Genomic DNA, 22,766 nt, shown 5'->3' with positions numbered 1-22,766 from the left:
GGTGGGAGGGAGACGCAAGAGGGAAGGGATATGGGGATATATGTATATGTATAGCTCATTCACTTTGTTATACAGCAGAAACTAACACAGCATTGTAAAGCAATTATATTCCAATAAAGTTGTTGAAAAAAAAAAGAATGTCTCCCCATCTCTCTATCAGCCTTCCTCCACTTCTCATTCTTGACCTTTCTCCATCCCAGCCCCTTCAGAGAGCCTCTGTCTATCAGCCTCAATCACTTTCTCCATCTCTTTTAACCTCATTTTTCCTCTCAGTCTTTTTCTGATGTTCAGAAAATTTCCTTCTCTCTCTCTCAGTCCTTTTTTCTACCCCTCCCTCAGCCAAGCCAAATACAAATAATGCCATGTAGAAAAATGGAAAAAATATCTTTCATTGGTATGTACTCTGAGAAATGTTGCTCACGGCAGAGAATTGGCTTTTTCACATGCAAAGAAGATCCGTTCTAACAGCCCTATCTGAAAATTCCCAAAGGAGGTAAACATTAGGGAACAGAATTGAACATCTTGCTCCAGAATGAACATATTTAGGAATAACAGAATGAAAATGAAGCAAGATAGCTTGAGGCTAAATGTACAGAAATTGCTTGCTACAGTAAGATCATACAATTGTAGATCCAGAAGAAAACTTCAATATCGATTAGTCAAACCACATCATTTTATAGATGGAGAAATGAAAGTCTTGAGAGGTTAGAAAAAAAAATTGCTTAGCTCAGTCACACAGCAAGCTTGTGGCTGCTGGTGACGAAAGCCAAATGGTCTTGGCTCAGAGGACAGCGTGCCCCACACAGTTGCACAGCGTTGGTCTGTGACACCAGCCAGAGCTCAATGAGAAAAGAAGGGAAGAGAACATCATTATATTCCAAATATATGGAAGGAGATACAGTAGGTTTTCTTTTATGTAATACGCTCGTAAAATAGTATATGCGTTGTAGGACTTTTGTGTTTTTATTTGACAAAGGAAAAAGCTGTTAGTCCCATGTCAACTGCCCAGATGGCATTTTGATTATTTATTGATAAGTGACAATTTTAAAACCTGGGAATAATTGAATTATTGGATACCTTTACTTCTGAACAGGATTAGTTAGGATAAAGTAATTTATTCGACCTTCTGAACCAAGACTTCAGAAACAGAGAGGTGGCTTCTGTAATCAGTGTGTCTTGAATTTCCATAATTTTACATTTTGTTCTAGTGGGGGTAAGGATTATTCTGAGCTAAATGATTCAGGATTACCTGATGAATGGTGCCTAGAATAAAAGGATACCAATTTTTTCTTGTGAGCAAGACACAGAAATGATTCAGCACTTGCCTTCAGATAATCACGCCATTCTTGTGTGATTTGGACAGTTGATGTAAACGAAAGGCAGTCATTTTCTGCTATTCATACAGATATAAGACCGTAGGTCAACTTCATAAAGCAAATCAAATAAGTTCAGCCAATGAAGAGAGTATCCTAAAATGACACTCACAGCTTCTCCACAACCCAGGCCAAGGATAAAAATAAATACTGTGGGCTTCCCTGGTAGCGCAGTGGTTGAGAGTCTGCCTGCCGATGCAGGGGACACGGGTTCGTGCCCCGGTCCGGGAGGATCCCACATGCCACAGAGCGGCTGGGCCCATGAGCCATGGCCACTGAGCCTGCGCGTCCGGGTCCTGTGCTCCGCAACGGGAGAGGCCACAGCAGTGAGAGGCCCGCATACCGCAAAAAATAAATAAATATATAAACAAACAAACAAATAAATAAATAAATATTGTCCTCAAGTCACTGAAAACAAAGCCAGGAATGACTTGGGTATTTTCAACTCTGCTGACTTTTGAAGAAATACAGTTCTCCAAATTAAAGCAAGAGCCAGTTGGTCAGCATCATCTCTGTTCAGAGATAGGTCATGGGGAAAACAATGATCAATTAGACCTTGTCCTTGTTTCCAAGAGATTTATGTTTAGTTAGGTTGTAATGGACTCTAATAAGGGGTTTTTAAATGATTGACAACATTGTCATTTTCTTCTACTTTGCAAATCTAGAGAGTTTTAAACGTTAATTGATATAAAACTTGCACCCAACAAATGAGGCCGTCAGAAAATGAAAAAGAAAAAAGAAAAAAAAAGTTTATAGATTCACATAATTTAATTATCTTAATCCCAAGAATGCAATTATCATTAATAAACCTTTAAATTAGTAAATTATGTGCATTTAAAATGGTGATTCTCACTTTTTAAAATTGGATTTTCAGGGGGAGAGATAACTGGAGGATGTCTCATTGTTGGACAGAGGAGTTGTCAAAATAGCCTTGAGCTGACAAATGCAGGAGTGGCCTCTCTTCCCTAGGGAAAGTGTGTGAGAGTTCAGCATTTATGTCCTCATACTTACTGAATGCCCTAGGAGGACGACTTCACAGTTCATACCACACACACACACACACACACACACACACACACACACACATACACAAATCGTTCCTTTTCCCACTTCAGTTAAAAGTAAGTTCGGGGGGGAAGGGGAAGCTGGGATGAAGTGAGAGAGTAGCACTGACATATGTACACTACCAAATGTAAAATAGATAGCTAGTGGGAAGCTGCTGCGTAACACAAGATCAACTCGATGCTTTGTGAAGACCTAGGGGGGTGGGATAGGGAGGGTGGGAGGGAGGCTCAAGAAGGAGGGGATATGGGGATATATATATACATATAGCTGATTCACTTTGTTGTACAGCACAAACTAACACAACATTGTAAAGCAGTTATACTCCAACAAAGATGTGGGAAAAAAAAATAAGTTCAATGTGTGATACAAATGATTTTCTGTGTTTTGTGTGTGTGTGTGTTTTTTAACTTGGGCATAATTTCAACACATGGCAATTTGAGTGTGTAGCAGCCATAAAAAATATGTAAAGGTATATGGCTAAAAGAGCAATGATGGATTGGCAGTTAAAGGCCCAGACAGTAAAGAAAAATTCTCAAATTATGAAGTACATTCCTCTTCATCTATTGATTCCGTGAGTTAAATGTTAGGTTGCATATTAATAACTAAATTTTAATAGTGATTTATGACTTACAGAGCATCTAAAATAGGTTTTCCAATTATCATTTAACACCAATATTGTGTCAACAATTATCATTTTTCTCATTTTTAGTTAAAGAAACTGAGGGTAACAAGCACTTAGTGTCTTGGCTGGCTTCAGCATACTAAGAAGCTGGATCCAAAGTTGGTTGGTTCTCACATTAAGAACAAAGTTCCTTCCACTAACCTATCCCACCTCTAAGAGTAAGCAATGCCCAATACTTTAAGATAAGAAATAATATTTGAGGATGTTGACTATTCTCAGACTAAAAAGTTAGAATTTTCATTAAACACAAGTACAGTTTTGCTTATTAATTTGAATGATTAGTTTATACAGTGAGTTAAATAACTTACAAATTTGAAAAGCATCTTAGATAATATACCAGTCTGTATATGTCAAATTGTACCTGTATATATTATGATTAAGAACATAACTGGCAATCGTATTTCATTCCTACTTCAATTCTATTGTGAAAAATTAAGTGCTGGTTTTTCTCTTTGTGAGAATGAACATTGTAATTATTTAAATATTTGCTGATTCTAGATTGGAATCAACTTGGCAATAAAGTAGTTTGTCTAAGGAATGGGATGTTATAATCTGTAGGATTCTGAGTTCCCAAACTGAGCAAAACATAGAGTCATTATAGGCTGGACACTATTCTCAGTGTTTTTTGTGTATTACCTCACACGATCCTCCCAATATCCCTATGAGGTAAGACTGTACTCATCCCTATTTTATAGCTGAGAAAGCTGAAGGTTAAGTAACTTGCCCGAGTTCACACAGATAGTAAGTGGCAGAGCTGGAATTTGAACCCAGACAGTCTGGCTCCAGAAGAATTATAGACGTGACACTAAGTAATTATTTCACTAATAGTTATTTCCTCTTTGCTTCTTTCCTTCTCTTCTAAGTCCCATATTAGCTGCACTGACATTTGTATCAGAGCCAAGAACATTATTTTTTTCCAACCAACATAACAGTGGGTAGGTAGGGAAATGACTACAACTCCTTTAACCCATCCCCTAATAATTAATTGAATCCAGGATATTAAGTGGCTAATTAGCACTAAGTAGAAATTCATTCATAGCACTGTGGTCTTAGTTTGCAGTTTAGAGGTGCTGAAGGGGCTATGAGAAGCAGCAGTGCTTCCAAACGACTCAAGTGGAAAGTCTCTACCCTATTCTTTTGATCAGAAAAACTCAACTTATTGCAGTTGTACTGCATTGGAGGATAGCAAGCTAGAAGGGAAGATTTTGAAGAATAATATTCTCCGATTTGATTTTAAGCACTATCACTCTAGGATAACTTTACACTATCTCCAAGCCTCGGTGTCCTAATCAGTAAAATGGGAATGATAAAGCTGGCCTTGAAATGTTGTGATGGAAGTAATGTGTGTAAAGTGCCAGGTACAACAAATGGTAGATGTTGTAACAATACATATCTTGGTTAACTTGGACCAGACCTAGTTGTGATCTCCATTTTTCTTTCCTTTTTTTTTTTTTTTTTTTTGGCCACACCTTGCAGCTTGCAGGATCTTTGTTCCCCAGCCGGGGATGGAACACACACTCCCTGCAGTGGAAGTGCGGAGTCTTAACCACTGGACCACCAGGGAAGTCTCCATTCTCTGTTTTTTGACACAACTAATTTAGGTTTAGGCCAGAATATGACTGATTAAACAGAATAAAAATCAGTTTACATTTCAGATGAGCAGCACACTAAGAAGAAAATCAATGACGTTGACATTTTTGACTACCAGCCTCACAATATAGTTCCTTATTGACTCTATACAGACAAATGATTGCCTTAGGAAAGGACCTGCTTTGAATGTTGTTTAACTTATTCAACAAAAGCTTTTTCGAATTTTTTCTTGAAATGCAGAGGAAGAAAGTTAGTGAATATCAATTAGAATATCAGAGAAACTCTGGTATAATGTATATATTATCATCCAAACCAAAATGTTCCCATCAGAAAATAATCAATCCTGAATTTCTCCAAAAAGCAGAGCCTGAGACAAGGGTTTGTATGCAAAACAAAGTTTGTAAAGGAAAGTGATATCAAGAAAAGGAGTAGAGAACTAAAATAGTGAAAATGGAGCAGCAATAGAAGAGGAAAGCATTTATTCACTGGCCCCATTCTTCTTTTGGGCAAAGCCTGTCTCATAGGGTGCTAAGACTCCTGCACTTCTAGCTCAGATACACAACAGTGCCAGGTGGGTTTCTGTAGGTGAAGCATGCCTTAGTATGAGAACAACAGGAGACAGGAAAGCAAGAGATACTCATTCACATGAGACAAGATACTGTCAAGCTACACCTGAGAGGTTGCCATAGCAATGGTTAGATTAAAGGCATCCAGAGAGGATGTAGGTGGCTGCTTCTATTTAGAGACTAGTTATGATTATCTCTACTGATATGTCATTCTACAAGACACAAAACCCCTATTCAAGTTTAGAAAACTATTTATTTTATGGTTGCCGAAATTGGGGAATCATATAGTGGCCCTTCTAGATGTGATTGACACCACTAATGTTTCCCATGCTACTGCTGATATTGTGTGCAACAGTAGAAAAAGAAAAAGGATCTTACCTGTTAACTAAAAGAGCTTCTTTTAACACTCAAGAGGCATTATTATCCTAACCTGACAGAGCTATCATGACCCACAGGAATTCAGTAACAGGAATGGAGACATTTACTACACAGGAATTGAATGGAATGTCGTTTAGAGTAAATTCCTGCTTTGACATTCAAGGTTTAGAAAAACACATCTCAAATTGTTCTCAGAAGTGAAGAGGAAGTTGGAAAGTGATGACTAAGAAAAAAGAATATAAGGAGCTTGGACTAGATAATTATTCACAAGTTAAAATATTTACCTGAAGCTTGAAATATAACGTCATCAATGAAAAGGAAAGGATGGGCAATTATCCAGTAAATTAGAAGCTTTTTGAAACCTTCAGACGTTCATCTTTTTTTCCTCAATATCTGAATAATTACAATCAGCAAGAAAAAATTGCCCATTTGCCAGTGACAACTCTTATGAATCTCTTAAAAATAAGAATTCTAGAATGATCACTTCTACTTTTAAAGATCATTGAAGAAAAAAAGAGTAGTAAACATAGTATGCTAAATAAAAGGCTTGGAAACTTTTCCCATTGAATTTGTTTCCACACTGATTCACTCTTTCTATAATAGATCACCCACTTCAGGTAAGACCTATTGATAGTGACTAAGCTAAGAGGAAGTAACAAGTAAGATAATCTGCTCTGAAGCAACACATATGTTACCTAAAATAACACATGTATTAATGATGTATGATATTTATTTAATTTTCTTCCAACTTCTCTTATGTGAACTTTGCTTTTTTAAAAAAAAAGCCATTTTGTATTTTTGGGAAGTTGGTTGGTAATAAGGTTTCTCTTTGAATATTTATAACCATAGAAGATATTACATAAAGTATTTGATACCCAAAAAAGGAGAAGTAGAATCAATTGTATTTAGATATTCTTCCTCCCAGTGATTATAGTCAGAGTAGTTTATTCATCCAGGTTTGCTGTAAATTACTGTCACCTGGTACTAGGTCGTCCACCTACCCCTAACATCATCTCCTCTGCTGGAGTTTGGGAATTGACTTACTTTGATAAGAAGCCCCTTTCCATATATTTGGCTCATGCTTTCATAGCCAGGAATCAAAATACTCCACTTGTTTTCATGTTATGTTCTGTGATTCATACCTGTCCACAACTCTTTCACAAGGATAAGGTAGTAAACAAAAGTGATTATCAGAGGAAGAAATTAAAAATGAATAGGCAACTATATCATTCATTTATGCATTCATTCAGCTTATTATATCCTTATTATGTGTTTAGAACTCTTACTATACAGACTATAATAAAAATGACCCTTACTTTCATGGTGCTTATAGCCTGGTACAGGAGATAAGATATGCACACATATAACTAAGATAAAGTTGTAAAATAAGTGCCATAAGAGAGTTATAAATATGGGCATCCAGCAGAGAAATAAATTGCTTCGCTATGTTATTAATCTTCCAGTGAGCAGGACAGGACTAAAAACTCTTGGCAGACGAGTGTAAAGAACCCTCATCTCCCACCATCACCTCCAGGGGCATTCCATCTACCAACCAGACAATTTTAACCTACCATTGGACATCTCTATTTGAATACCTTATTAAGACTTCGAACTCACCATGTCCAAAATCAAGTTCATCATTTTCTCCCGAAACCATCTCCTCCTATCTTTCCATACGTCTGGTCCCAATCCATTTCCCTACTGCTATTATTCAAATAACACTCTACATCTCCATCACTATCTCCCTCATAGCCAGTCAGTAATATGTCAAGCCACAAACTTTCTACTTCTTTAAAGCTCTTCCCTAGACCCTTCTTTTCATTTTATTGACAGACTTTCAGACTTGCAATAACATTTGAACCATTTTCTTTAGCTTTTCTCTCTCCTGACTGCAATAGTCTAATGTATACCCTGTTGACAGATTAATCTTCTCAGTTTATGGTCCCAATCATATAATTCCCATGCTCAAACACATTTAGAGAATCCAGTATAATTAACTATCTGAGTCAATATTTCTCATCCTGGTATCCAACATATCCTGAGGCTATGTTTCCAACACTTAACCTCTGTCCAATCTGTGACCTCCTTACATTTCTAGACTGGAACATACTGATGTTTTAAAGTTCCTATTCAAGAAATTCCATCCATCCAACCTGTTTTTCAAGTTTCAAAGTTTATCATAATTTCCACTTTTATATGAAGGCTTTTCTGATGTTCCTACACCCAAAACTAAGCTAGCTGTGAATTCTCCACAGCATTCTTTATTTACCACTAAGACTTACGACAGAATCAAACTTATATTTATTTGGCGCTCCTCTCTCCCCACCACTTCTAGGACAAGGGCTGAGTCACAGTGATCGCTATAAACCTACAGCGTCTAGTATAGTGTTTGTCTTAGAGGGTGTTCAATCCATTTGTTTTTCCATGACATTGAATGTTCAATCCCTAACAAATGAATTTCAACAAGCAATTAAATTCTTCTTCAGACACCAATAAAGCGACGTGTGTTCCTGCTTGCAGATGGCTAAAACATTTTAATCTTTCCTAAATTAATGTAAAGTTCAAAAAGCAAATGGCACTTGAAAAGTAAATTGCTTCCAGGGTCTCCTTTTTCTTGGAATCCTTCTTCATTTAACTTTTCTCAGTCCTGACAGTCTAAAGCTCATCAGTCTAGACTTAAAAGCCAAAGGAGCTTAAAAGCCATGCAGGGGTCTGTTCAGTTTTAAATACAATTTAGAAAACCTTGGGAAAGAATGACAGTTCCTTTTCAAGAACCTCCCATACATATTTCAATAGAACAGCTTTCCAAATTGGAAATTATAAAATATTGTACCGCTCACCAAGTAATAAAGTCACTCACTGCCATGCAGAAAGATTTCCTTGGTTTTCACGAAGAGCACAAAAAACTATATTGTATTTATTTAAATCTGAAACTGACAAAAAAGTCAGAAAAGTAGTCAATTTCTCTAAAAGATCATTATTTAGGAATAAATTACTATGCAAAAAATCATGGATCTTCTTGACAACTTGTGAATTCAAGGCAGATGAAATGCCTCCTTCTGTACTCCTATAATCAACTCTGCTGATGAAATATGTTAAGCATTCTAAGCTTGGGGAACATATAAAGCTTTGAAATCAATGTGTTTCCGGTACAGGGGGTTAGGAAAAGAACTTAATAAATCAGCTTAGGAAATGCTTCATTTCCTGAACTGTATCTGGGAAGGAAAACATAAAACAGTCAGAACCAGGTGCAAAAAAAATCATACACGTGGTTGGGAAAATCTCTTCCAGTTCCTTGTAGGCCTCACTCCGATGGTCAATTTATGCTCCTGGGCCAGCACTTCTTTTTCTAGGATAAATGGGGTAGATTTTACAGACACTTGCCTTAAATTAACAAAGGCTCCCTGGCAGAGGTCGAAGGAGATAGTCATTATGTAACCGTTGTCTCTGTTCAAATAAGAAATTATCTTACTCTTGACATATATACACTAATATGTATAAAATGGGTAACTAGTAAGAACATGCTGTATAAATAAATTAATTAAATTAAATTTAAAAAATTATCTTACTTTGGTTAATAGTTCATTAGAAAGAAGACACTATTAGTAGAGAGGTTGGGCTCATTACCAATGAGCTAAAGGACGCTGGTTTTTTCCTAAAATGATCATAAGAGAAAAATCTGCCAGGTCATCTCTGGGTTATCCTTCAGCTTTCCAGCTTCCTTACGGTCAGGTTTTGTAGGCTGCTTCTATTGATTCTATTCCACTTTGCTTTCTGAAGTGCATGTAATCCATTCCTATCTATCTCTCCCATGCAAACTGAAGAGTTACTTATAAGCTAGTGCATTGATTTCTGTGTCATCTCATAAATATTCTTTATTTTTAAAAAATCAGAACTTTGTAACTCATCTAAGTTAAATTTTCTGATCTTATACCCACTGCAGCTTAACCCTGGAAACTCCCAGATGGATTGTAATCAATCGTATGTGATTTTGCAGTGTTTGGGTACCTGTACTAAATTTATATACATATTTTGAGAAATTAATGATAAATATTGTTCAAGAAGGAGTGTGCTTATTTTTTCCTACCTAATCACTGCAAATGGAATTTTGTAAGCAGTGAAGTTTGAAAAGAGCACATGCACAATAAAATTAGAATTGAGTTTTTCCCAGGGCTCCTCAGAGCCAGAATCAATGTGTCCCTTTTATGATAGTTTGTACTTTAGTTTTCGCACCTATTAAATCTGTCTTATGTTAGATTTACATGCTTATTTCTCCCAATAGTGCATTTGCCACTGTGGGCAAGGACAATGTCTTACTCATTTTTGTATTCCTTGCACTGCTGGATACATGGTGAGAGCCTAATAAATATTGATTAAATCTAATTGCTTACAGTAAATCCCTCCGGAAGGGTTAAAAGTCAAATGTAATAATTTCTTGCAACTGGTCATTAATATAGTCAGGGCTTATGTAGGTGCATATATATCCTTTATCTAAGTTTCAGAACCTGCAGTCAGTGGGTAGGGTTTTTATGTCTATAAATTCACTGAAATGTTATGCAAAATATTGTACGTATATGTGTAGATCTGTGTTAATTTCTAGAGCAAGCATCCATAAACTTTAATCAAGTGTCTCTCCTCCATTCTCACCCTCACCCCTCGAGATATTAAGATTCACTTCCCCAGGCAGTTTCATCCAACCTCTCAATTTATCAGAGTCAAAAGATAGTTGGGACAAATATAGGCCAGCATCTGCAGAGCAATGTTTCTGATTACAGCCTTTCACCAGTACATGACAATCTTGTTATTTCTAGACTTACGTCTGAAAAGAGCACATTTTTGAGAAGTAGTCCATTTTTAGCCAGCATTTGATCCCCAGATTGTTACTCTCTGAAAAGGCTATTGTATATTCCCGGTACCTTTACCATGCCATGGAACACACTTCAAGGCCGCTGCAGCGGCAAACACTTTCCTTCCGTGAAAACAAACATCCTCTCTGTGGAGCCTTCTCCACGCAACCCCCGTCCACGCACACACACTCAACTCAGCAAATGCACTGCTGCGTCTACTTCTCAGGGGAGGCTCCCTGAAGGTAAACTGAGGCTCAGAGCCGCCCACTAGTGATTTCTGATCCACACCGTCAGAACAATAAGAGAAAAGGGTACCTGCGTCGTCCACACCGCTACAGAGACTGGACAGAAGAAGACAAAGTATGGTCCCTTGAAGCAGTTTCATGGTGCCTGTGGATCGTCACAGTGGCTCTTCACTCCAGAGTCAGGCAGGGACAACTCCCTCCCAGCCTGGCAGGGCCTTCTTAGCAAATGGAAAAGGTGTGCTGGATTTGAACAGCCACTGCCCATGCCTACTTATTTCGGGGGCTCTGATAAAGAACAGGAGGAAATGCACACACTCCCTTTGGGAGTTCAGCAGAGAGGAGATTTATTGTTTCAGTCCCTTACAGGAACTTTTTTTTTCTCTTCCTTTGGCAGCCACTTGTGTTTTTGTTACTACATTATTTTGTTCTTCTTCAACAAAAAGGTCAGGACGGGGTTTGAACAGAAAGAGATCTTTCTTGAGAATGGATCTTACAGGCTTTCTAACTTTTGTTTTGAAAGTATGTTTTGGAGTGTTTATAAAGGGGCCTCATTCAACAACGACTTGGTTTGGATAAAGAGGCTTTAATTGCCTGAGGGTTAAATTTTAGAGCAGAATCCACAAAGAATCAACTTTTCTTCTCTCTTTCCAACTTGAAAGCCAGATTAGTAAAGACCACCTTCTGGAGATAAGTGCAAAACTTTATTAAGTAGATCATGCTCTGACTTGAGTAAGTGAAAAGACTTCTTATCTGATGGCCAGGGAGGTTTTTCAGGATATTTCTAATAGAAGTAAGTAAAGACATGTGAATGCTCACTGCTCATTCCTGGTCTTATTGTTGGAATTCGATGAAGGAAAAGGAAAAAATACTTATAAGACCCTGTGGATACTCTTCTCTAGGAAATGTGATTGGAATGGCACTGGGATGGGATGCCCTTGTAACAAATCAATGAAGTAGGGAGAGATGGAGTCTTTGGACCAGAATGCCAATCAGGCAAGATACACTGTGTATTAGGGATCTCTTTAATGTTAATAGCAATTGATTAAAACATGGTGCTAATGCAGTCTCAGCCCTGACTGAAATCCCTGTGTGTGTGTGGCAAATAATTCTACACTTCTCCCCAGCCACAGGCCACACGTCTAAACTCAGCCAATCGTCCTTTATATACCTTTAGGCATGAAGCCCCTGGACAAAAGAGTGTCAGTGGGTCAATATTAATTCATCTGTTCCGCCAAGAAAACTATTCCAAAGGTACACCTTTACCTGTTTATAAGGAGGACATACATTTCACTGCTGCACGGTGCAGGGAAGGACTTATTCCAAGAGTGGATAGAGCAAGTTGATTGATCAAAACACCCCAAAAACTAGGTTGTTTTATCCTAAGTTATACCAAGTCTCAGAAGAGCCTCTAAGTGTCTGTTTTGTGTATAAAACCTAATTTTACCCTCTCTTCTAAGTAATTTTCTAAAACAGACTGCCTTTGGAGCTGTTACTTTATTTGTCATATCCTGGAGAGTATAAAGATAGCAATGTATGTGAATAGATGTCACATGCACTTTCCAGAAATAAATTGGGGTGTGGCCATGAACTCACAGTGGAGCACTCACATTACCTCACTTCCTGCTCCTTGCTCTGCTTTAACTAGGGAGTTTTCAGCACACATGGTCAGTCCTGATGTTGGTCACAATCATTGTTGCAGGAATTCAATAGCATTTTGATTTCTTTGATTCTGATGCCTGACTGCTAGGCATTTCCGTGAAAAACATTAGATGCCTATTCCAAGAATGCTTGATAATAGAATGTCTATTTAAAAGATAAGACCTGTAGATGAAAAAAATAAAAACAAAATCTGAGAAATGCATTTTTAAATGGTTAGGCAAAAAAAAAAAAGGAAAAATAGGAGTAATATAGTAGGTCAGCTTTATCTTAATAGATCAGGGGTATTTTTAAGGTAAAAGAATTCATTGAAACAGTGGCGACTGCAAGAAGAGACAGATCAATGGTATAAAATAGAAAGTACAGACACAGAAATATATATAGCTATCTACATATATACATAGGTATATTTGCCCATGTGTGTGTGGAGAGATTAGATACAGATGAATTTAATATACAGTAAATGTGATGAGTAGAATGTATTATTTAACAGGTGATTTTTGACAGGTTTTTAACCATCTTAAAAAAATTAAAGTTAGGTATCTACTTCCAATACCAAAATAAATTTCTTATATGTTAAAGATTTAAACGTACAAAACAAAATTATAACATTCTAAAAGAGAACATGGGTGACTATTTGCATACAACTGGGGTAGAGAGGACATTTTATGCATAACTCCAAAAGCAGAATACATAAAAGAAAGACTTGATTTTTTTCTTACATAGGAATTAAAAGATTTTTGGCTCAACACACAAGATGAAAAGGCAAATGTGAAAGTTCATGAAAAAGTAATACATAATACAGATTTGATATCCTTCATATGAAAAGACCTTTTGCTAATCAATAATAAAACAATGACTTTGCACCTGAAAATAACAACATCATAGAAGAAACAGAAGGCCAACAAAATGGAAAAGTATATTTATCTCAGTAGAAATTAAACACATGGATATTCAAGAACTGAGATAACAGAATATTTTTTTTTTGCCTTTCCAATATAATTAGGAAAATATATTTTCTGACAATACCCAGTTTTAATTAATGTTCAAGGAAAGTTACTGTCTTATTCTTGGAGTATGACCTTTCAGGCGGGTGTGACCTGACAATATACATCAAAGTTATTGATACATCAAAACAATATACATCTATGTTAAAGAACCATACTCTTTGAACTTGCAGTGATATGTTTAGGAACTTATGCTAAAAAGGAAGATGCTCATTAAAGTTTATGTTATTACAAACACTTGTCAAGGACATTAATTATTGGGGAATAAGATGGAATATTCTGCCACAAAATAGTATTAAAAAACTTTTATGAATGTGGAAACACCTTCATGATATTTTGTTGCATGTATCTATGCATTTATATGTACATATGCACATATACATATCTGTGAATATATACATATATTTAAAATAGAAAATGTTAACAGTGCTTATCTCCTGGTAGTGAATTGTGGATGGTTTTTATCTTGTATTTTTTTATTTTTCTTAAAAAGATTTTCAGAGTAAAACATATTATCTCTATCATAAAACAAAACAAAACAAAACTTTTGTTTGATCTGATACTTTTTGTTTAATTTAATATTTTGAGGGAATATTTATACAAACATTTTGTATTCTAACCTACTTGAATGTTTTAATTATGTGGAAGTGTGAAATTTAAGAGCACTTTATTAAAAGAAAACCTGTGAAGAGAACTAAACCACCCTAATCTGAGAAATGAAAAGATGTTTTTGCTTTTGTTTTTTTCACAATTCGTCCTCTGTATTCTTTTTTTTTTTTTTTTTTTTTTTTTGCGGTACGCAGGCCTCTCACTGTTGTGGCCTCTCCCGTTGCGGAGCACAGGCTCTGGACTGTCCTCTGTATTCTTATTGAATCTGAGAGATAAGCTGTTGTGAGGTCACGCAAGAGCAATCTCAGAATTCTTTCGCAGCACATCTCAAGGTTTGCAGTTGACATCTTTGACACTGAAGAAATTGTATAGTGAAGACTCCAACACTGATGGGCATACTTTAACTTGTGTGGTGCTGAGAAGATTATTCAGCTGGCACCATTATTGAGCCCCAAATTAAACTTCCTTTCCATCCTTGCCTTCTTCCTCTTTCCTAGCGTGTCACTGAATAAAATCACCTAAAATGGTAGGAAGGCCAAAAGGTGCATGAACTAGCAAAGAGCGTGAGCTCTGTGTTCAATCCTGGCTCCTTCTTTTGGTCCTTCATGGCTCAACTGAATTACTTCGCCTCTTTATGCCTTGGTCTCCCCATGAAAAAAAGGGGATATTCACCATGGAAACTTCAAATGTGTTTAGAGAGTTAAGTGAGATTCCAGAAAGTCTTCTAAAATTGTATATTAAAACAGACAATCCTTAACCTTGTAGTTTAGGCTAAAATAGATTGTCTTCGTTCCATGGTATGCTTTCAGATTGTTCAGATTTTAAATAAACCATATGATTCCAAAGTGATTGACCAGTTTCCTAAGAAGTATTCCGATGATGAGAGTCCCAAAATATTGTTGACAGCAGATTAAACAGACTCCCAAATCTTATTTTTAGGAATTTATTCCATGCTCCACTTTTAAATTTCTTTAAATATCAGGTCCTTTCTTCAGTGGAGATAGAACCTAACAGATTACTTTTGTTACTTGGCTATCTGAAATGGGAATTGGGGAGTCTCCTGAAGGTATTGGGAACAGAGTTGAAGACAAACAGGCTCATGGTACTAGAGATATTAAGCCCCCCTCCTGCAAAGCCAAAATGGATATGAGGATCAGTAGTGGGTGGGCCCAGTCATTTGGCCAAACTTATGCCAGTAAAATATCTTCCTCACTTACTGTATTTCTAATAATCAACTCCCAGTGGCCAAGGGCCAGTGCTATTTCATTATTGCTAAAATTAAAAGAAGACATGGTAAGCTGATTTATTTAATTTTTTTTTTGTGGTACGCGGACTTCTCACTGTTGTGGTCTCTTCCATTGCGGAGCACAGACTCCGGACGTGCAGGCTCAGCGGCCATGGCTCACGGGCCCAGCCGCTCCGCGGCATGTGGGATCTTCCCGGACCGGGGCTCGAACCCGCGTCCCCTGCATCGGCAGGCAGACTCTCAACCACTGCGCCACCAGGGAAGCCCAGTAAGCTGATTTGTGAAGTTTCCAAAGAGCTTGTCTTTTACATTCTGCAATGGTCCATTATAATTTTACACCTCAACATATAAAGACAATTCTCTCACCTCACACTAACTCCCTAACCTTATAGGGTTCAATCTCTAAGTCTCGATATATAAGGGCATAAATATGGGAAAATTGTAAAAGCACAGTAGCTCATGGATAAGATATACAAAAAAGTTACTTGAGTACAAAATTCTTAGTAACATTGTCATTTTCAGGAATCCCCTTGACAAATGGTGAATGTGCTTGCATGTCAAAAGTAGAAATGACTGGGGCTCATTACTCTGTAAGGCAGTTCTCCTGTTGGACTATGCTTCTTGTTAAAAAGTTCAATCACCATTTCTCATCCTTATCTGCCTTAAGAAGCTTTGGAAATCATTGTCATAAATTGGTTTTTTGTGTACAAAACTGAGCTTAAGGGTTTTTTCCATTAATCATATTAATAAGGAAATGAGATTTTTACAAGCACTTTTGGGGAATAAGATAGAATATAATTCATTTAATTATATCTAATGAAGCACAGGTATGATTACTTCTTTGGCATTCTGTAATATGTAAATGAACTCAGAAATATTGATAAATAGGCAAATATTAAGTACTTCATTATTTGCTCAACTTTCCATTTAGCTCAGCTGTTACCACATACCCCAAGTCCAAGATTTCTGCTCCGATGTCTTATTTTTGGTGTGCTAGAAATAGTATCTTAGGGAAATATTCTTTTCTTATGTCAAATGACACCTAATAAAAGTTGAGTGAGTAGTATATGCCAGGGATTTTTTACAGATATGTCCATATAAAAGTGTGGCATAATTAAATGACATCTAAGTGCTTTCACTTTATATATACTCCATCCAGCTGAACTAATTTACCTATTCAGATTTTACTCCTTTTTTTCTACCCATTTTAGTTCTTATTCTGTTCCCCAAATCCCTTTTCGCATCGTTCGTCTCTGTGACCATTTCGTAATACTCAAAGGAATCTTTCACAGGACTAGATCTGAAACAATTTAAAAGCATGATGAGGTGATTTATTTACTTCTCCCTTCCAGACTTCCAGACAAATGGAAGTTGAAGTTAATTTTCTAGAAACTGGGTTGTTTTTTCTCTTTTTTTCCAAATAAAGAAAGCCAACTGCAGGCACAGCTTTCTGGTATTCATAGAAACATATAAACTTAAAGTTAGAAATGGAGTGTCTGTACTGGTTCGTTCCTCTTAATAAACCCCTCTTTACCCATAACTCGGGGAAAGAGTTACCTTACTAATGGCTCCTGGGCTATTCCCCCGGGGATTCAAGAAACTGCCTTTTGCTCTCTTTGTCTATTTTGTTCCCAATCTTCTTTGGTCATTCCCTCCCAGGATCCAGCCGATGCTCTTCATAATGGCCTCTACCTACTGGTGTTTCAGTTTGGTGTCCCCTTGGGCGCTGTATCCCAGATCAACATTTTTTACTAACCTGTGGAGAGATTTCCCAGATGATGATGTTCCATACACCCCACCCTGACTCTTGTCAAAACTGGCTGATGGGCTTCCCTGGTGGCGCAGTGGTTGAGAGTCTGCCTGCCGATGCAGGGGACACGGGTTCGTGCCCTGGTTCGGGAAGATCCCACATGCTGCGGAGCGGCTGGGCACGTGAGCCGTGGCCGCTGGGCCTGAGCATCCGGAGCCTGTGCTCCGCAACGGGAGAGGCCACAACAGTGAGAGGCCCACATATCACAAAAAATAATAATAATAATAATAATTATTAAAATCTGGCTGAAATTTGCAGTCAAGATTTTAATGCTTAATGAAAGCCCGGATCCCTGTATTAGGTAGGTTCATGTGACAAGTTCTGGCCAGAGGCTTTAAGGGGAAGTAACATGTGTCACTTCTAGGACAATGCATAGAAGAGCAGGTATGAGTCCTCTATGCTTTTATTTCCCTTCATGACAACCTTGTATCCCTGATGGAGGAGTTTGGGTCTGTGGGTGACAGTGTGGGCAGAGCCTTCCACCTCCAACACCATAGACCTGTTCTGAATTTGCATGAGCAGCACATAAACATTTATTGTATTAAGGCACTGAGATTTCAAGTTTATTTTGTTACTGAAGCTTATTCTGAACAATAGAGGATTCTATTTATTACCTTCTCTTGAAAAATCTTGATTTGATAGAATTAAGACCAAATTGGTCACACTTTTCAGACATCATTCACCTCCCACACTAGATAGTAAACTTCTCAATGGCACATCATTTGTCTTGGTCATCTATCCCATAGTTTAACACAGTGCCTGATGTAAAATGATTACATTTTTATATCAACTAGATTGATTTCTCAGCTCTGATACTAACCTTTTAGGAAGGCCTTGTACTGAGTCCTATTTTCTCCTCCATATTTATCTGCTCCATTTTTCCTTCAGCAGTAAAATGCAGTGGAATCTTTTCTTGATCCAATTGAAGGCTCATTGACTGGCCCAAGAGGTGGGTGGGCAAGGAAGAGGTCCAGATAGTTCTTAGAGATTATGTAGGTTTCCTTGTTTTACTGAAAGGAGTTAGTATATCATTAGAACATGGGCTTTGGGGGACAGACAGTCTTAACTCTGTTATTTTCTCATGTGGCTAAGGGCAAGTTAATAAAGCCCTCTAATCCTCATTTTCTCACCCTTAAAATGTAGAAAAAATAATCTTTTCATGGGGTTATCAAAATAATACATGAGATTTACATACATAAATTATCGAAAGCAGTTGATACTCCTCACATCCAGTCCTGTTACATGACACTAGGATAGAAATAACTTTTTCTTTAAGTCTTAGTTACTCATATGATAATGACAGTTCTTAGTTCTGAAATTGTCCAGGTGATTTTAAAAATTAAAGACAATTTGAATGAAAGTATTTTAAAACTTATTCATTTCTATATGAAAGTAAGATTCAATTTTTTAAAGTTTTCTGAAAATTAAGAATATGTTTCATCATGTAATACAAATAATTTTAGGAAGAGGGTGTTAATAATTAAGAATCTGGCCATTATTAAATGCCATGCCTTGCCAGAATGCAAACAATTTTAGTAAAATGCAAATGGTTTTTGAACCAAGCTTCTCAGAATAAATCACTTCCATTTCATCACCAAATAAAATTGTTTATAAATGTTTTCAACTTCATTAAACTAACACTAGCTTAGTATTTTCCCATCCTGTATAACTAAAGATAAAATTACCTTGGATGAACAACAAAGCTGGACATAATTCGACCCATTCTTCCAAATCCAGACTTTGGTCAGAGGAAATGACATAGTAATGACTTTCACAAGCAGACGAGTGCTGCTTCTGAGCACACTTCCAACCATAGAATCCGAATTTCCTGCCTTAGGAGTTTTTAGATTCTTATATCCTGGTTTGGCCTGACAGTATACCACTGGCAGTTTTTTCCACGTTTATCCATAACTCTTAATATTGGAATCACCCTATGGAATTTTTCAAAAACATACATGTTTAAGCCTCAACCATAAAGTTTCTCTTTAGGAAGTCCAGGGTGGGGACCAGGCATACATACGAGAAAAAAATATATATATGTATACTGTTGATTTTGATGGACACCCTCAGTTAATAATTACTGATTTAGATCATTATTTAAAAAACACTCTTTAAAAAAATGTGTGCTTGCTATTATTTAAAAGGAAGCAGCTGTGCTTCCTAGTCCTCACTCTCAGCATCCATTCCAAAAGTCTTCGCTTTAAGAATCTATAACTGGGCTTCCCTGGTGGCGCAGTGGTTGAGAGTCTGCCTGCCGAGGCAGGGAATGCGGGTTCGTGCCCTGGTCCGGGAAGATCCCACATGCCGCGGAGCGGCTGGGCCCGTGAGCCATGGCCGCTGAGCCTACGCGTCCGGAGCCTGTGCTCCGCAACGGGAGAGGCCACAGCAGTGAGAGGCCCGCGTACTGCAAAAAAAAAAAAAAAAAAAAAAAAAAGCAGCAACAATATCTCAGAAACTCACTTTTACAGAATTTTTATTGCTTTAAATTAAAATATTAATTCCATTAATTCCATTTATATTGTCAACCTCACAGCTAATTAAGCCTGTCATGATCTTTTCAAGTGACCATGAGTCCAGTCTGTGGAAAGACATTTAGTTTTTATGATTCTGAGCTCTTAAATCCCAAACATTCCAAACTGCCTTGAATAATTGTTCATGAACCCCTTTTAAATCTCATTATATTTGCATCCTGATTCATAGAACAAGAATAAAATACTACCAACTCATGAAGTAATGGTTATATTCAAAGTGGTTTTAGATTTTTTCCTTTCTATTTGGCTGAGGTGTTTTTGTGAACACTCAAATTTGAGACGTGGTGACCAAGGTGTGATTCTATTAGAATGGCGTTCTGTCTAATCACTTTATAATACCATGTTTTGTTTTGTGCTGCCCAAATAATCTTCTAATAACACCTTTGCAACCCAAGTAGAATTCTCTTGGAAAAAAAAAAACCCAAAACAACCGAAAAACATATTGACCCATAGGGCAAATGTATCAGCTCCTTAGCAGTAATTATGTTCTATTAAATTACTAAATTAGCATTTGTGTTTTTCTCCAACCAGCTTCTTTGAGTGTAACTAGCTTGGTTTAATTCTCCAGATTCAACAAATTTGAGTTTCTGGGTCTACAAAACTGAACGCTAGATACTGATCCATTGTGGCCCGACCACGTATTCCCTCTATGAGAGTCCTGCCTGGGCATCACTGGAAAAGCAGTGCCTATTCCTTTGGTTGATTTTCTTCATGATGAAAATAATGAAAAATGGAAGCTCCTGCTATACTAAACATATTTTTCCCCTTTGATGTTCCAGCAGACAAAGATGTAGAAGACAAAATATGAGGCTCAGGACCTCATGGCCCTTTAAGAGGCCATGTAGAACCTCTACTCTGCAGGAGGCCAGACTTCCTCTCCACCTACTGTCCTTTCCACAGCCTTCATTCTGCATGAAACACCATACACTGATGAATGAAACTTCCACCAGAGACAGATCTGAGGGCAAAAGCAGATTTATCACAAAGCTAATGAAATTTATGCTTCAGAGACTTTCACTTGCATATACTAATATCAAGGTTATCTAGGTGGGACTTAGCAAAGTTTTCATGTAGTTATATGTTTTTGCTCTAAACTTTATAAAAGGAAGATGCTTTAGCTGAAATCAGTTAGGATTATTGCCTCTCTCTCCCTTGTCTCCCTTCCTCTTCTGCTGGGTAGCATTGGAATGGATATTATTAGGATATGGCTTAGGGGAAATTGAGTTGGGAATTTAGTTAGGATTTGGTGACATGTATTTTTTGTGGTTTACAGTCACTTCTATGTATTATTAAGTTGCTAGTTGCTTCAACGTACTACTGCCTTTCAGGAATGTCTTCATTGGTTACTGCACTGATAGGCATTGTGTTGTACATGGATAGGCATGTGTCTGATTATGATATGAATGCATTTGATAGTTCTTGGAACTGGAATTTTGTGGACTGCGGAAGCAAAATAATATTTGAAATGTATGGAGTCAAATGGTAGTTTGTGAATAATTCTAATCATGAAATGCATCAAATTACATGCTGAACATGTGGTTCCTTTTGTTCCCTTCTGTCAGGAAAACAATAAATGCCACATATTCACATAAAAATGCAGTGTAATTTTTTTCTTTTTTGATAAGAATCGTGAGAAATAGAATTTATCATGTTGCCAGTATTTCTTAGATTAGTAGCAGAAGTAGCAAGTATATATGTGTGCAGTCACAGGTTTAGACATCTCAACTATAAGTAACCTAGAACAAATTTTGTTCAACCCAGCTAGAGAAAGAATGATTATCTTTCTCTTCTCCCTGTAGAAAATGATTTTACAAAATTTTGTCATATAAGGAAGTGATCAAATATTACAAAGCCAAAATATGTAGAAAATAAGTATTACAGAACTGTGTTTTTTGTGACTTTTGTGATTTTGTTGGCTTTTAAAATACGTCATCAGTTGTGCTTTTTTCCTCTCATTCTAAATGAATAATTGCCTTCATACCTTATATCTTTTCCTTAAAAATAACTATCACTTTTTATAAGCTTCAGTCCCCACAAAATCTTTTTCTTGTCCCTCCTGAGGGAGCTAAATGGAGGACGTTAAAATGTCTGAAATATTCAACTAAAAAATAATGTGGTTCTGGAAAAATGTCTCTAAATCTGTACAGGGTAGCATGAAACTCTACCAGTTCTCTGTTTTTCATTTTCATTCTCTCTCTCTCTCTTTCTCTCTAACACACACATACACACACACACACACAGAGAGAGGCTGTCGTGGCTTTTCATACTTTAGAGAACAGAACAGACATTCTCTACATTCAACATTGTAATTTGCATAGATAATCACTAAGCCTCAGTGAGAGAATTCTACAGTAACTTTGTTTTCTTGTTTCCCCAAAAGACCAAATAATACTTCCCCTCTATTGACTCCAAATCTACTTGGAAAGATCACTCTTCTCAAGCCTTTATGTCTCTAAACAATGTTTACCTACTCTGGGTTCCTGAGAGCAAATCTTTAAACTCCTCTTATATTTCTGAGCAGTTGTCCTTGATTACTTATGCTGCAAATGCTAACTAAGAACACAACTCAAAATCACGTGGAAGAAAGGCTCTGTTCTCTCTGGGAAAATCGAAGGAAGATACTCCTTGATCAGATGAATAGATCATATAACTAAATCTACAAAACTAATGACTGGATTTTTTTTTTTTTTGTACAAAGTCTTTGAAGTAAAGGAAAAACATCTAGCTGGATGAGTTTATGCTAATAAACTTGAGAGGTCCTCATTTGGTATAACACTCATACTAAAGTCTCAGAAGCTAACTAGGTCAGTGTCAGGCTCTGAACCAGCCTCCCTGTTCTTGGTCCAGTGCTTTTCTGGTTACACTCCTATTCTCTGTCCAGAACACCATCAAGAGACGGTAGGTCTAAAATAGCCATGGATTAAGGTTCAGCATCACAAAATAAACCCAGGGCTTAAGAACTAGTTAGAGTTCAAGACTTGTGGACAATTTTGGAATTCTCAGAATAACTGGAATCAAGCAAATAAGATGCAACAGTTTATAAAGATTAAATCATCATTTGTTCAGCAAATATCTATTGAGTACCTATTATGAGCTCATCACTGGTGTAGGGAACAGGTATAAAACAATAAGACAGATATAGTCCCTGCTCTCATGGTATC

General features: G+C 37.1%; 1 protein-coding gene across 1 annotated transcript in view; it reads right to left on the bottom strand.

The window, feature by feature from the left end:
• Positions 1-10,886, bottom strand: part of EMCN (endomucin) — a gene marked incomplete at both ends in the record, with an annotated part of 87,439 nt that extends 76,553 nt beyond the window's left edge. The window contains one exon of the mRNA XM_079702085.1: positions 10,817-10,886. Coding sequence (XP_079558211.1) covers positions 10,817-10,886 — 70 coding nt within the window. The remainder of the gene's footprint in view (positions 1-10,816) is intronic.
• Positions 10,887-22,766: the final 11,880 nt, after the last annotated feature.

Source organism: Hyperoodon ampullatus (assembly GCF_949752795.1).
Source record: "Hyperoodon ampullatus genome assembly, chromosome: 1".
NCBI classification, from domain to species: domain Eukaryota; kingdom Metazoa; phylum Chordata; class Mammalia; order Artiodactyla; family Ziphiidae; genus Hyperoodon; species Hyperoodon ampullatus.
The sequence above is the reverse complement of the archived record's forward strand: the minus strand, read 5'-3'. Positions and strand labels throughout refer to the sequence as shown.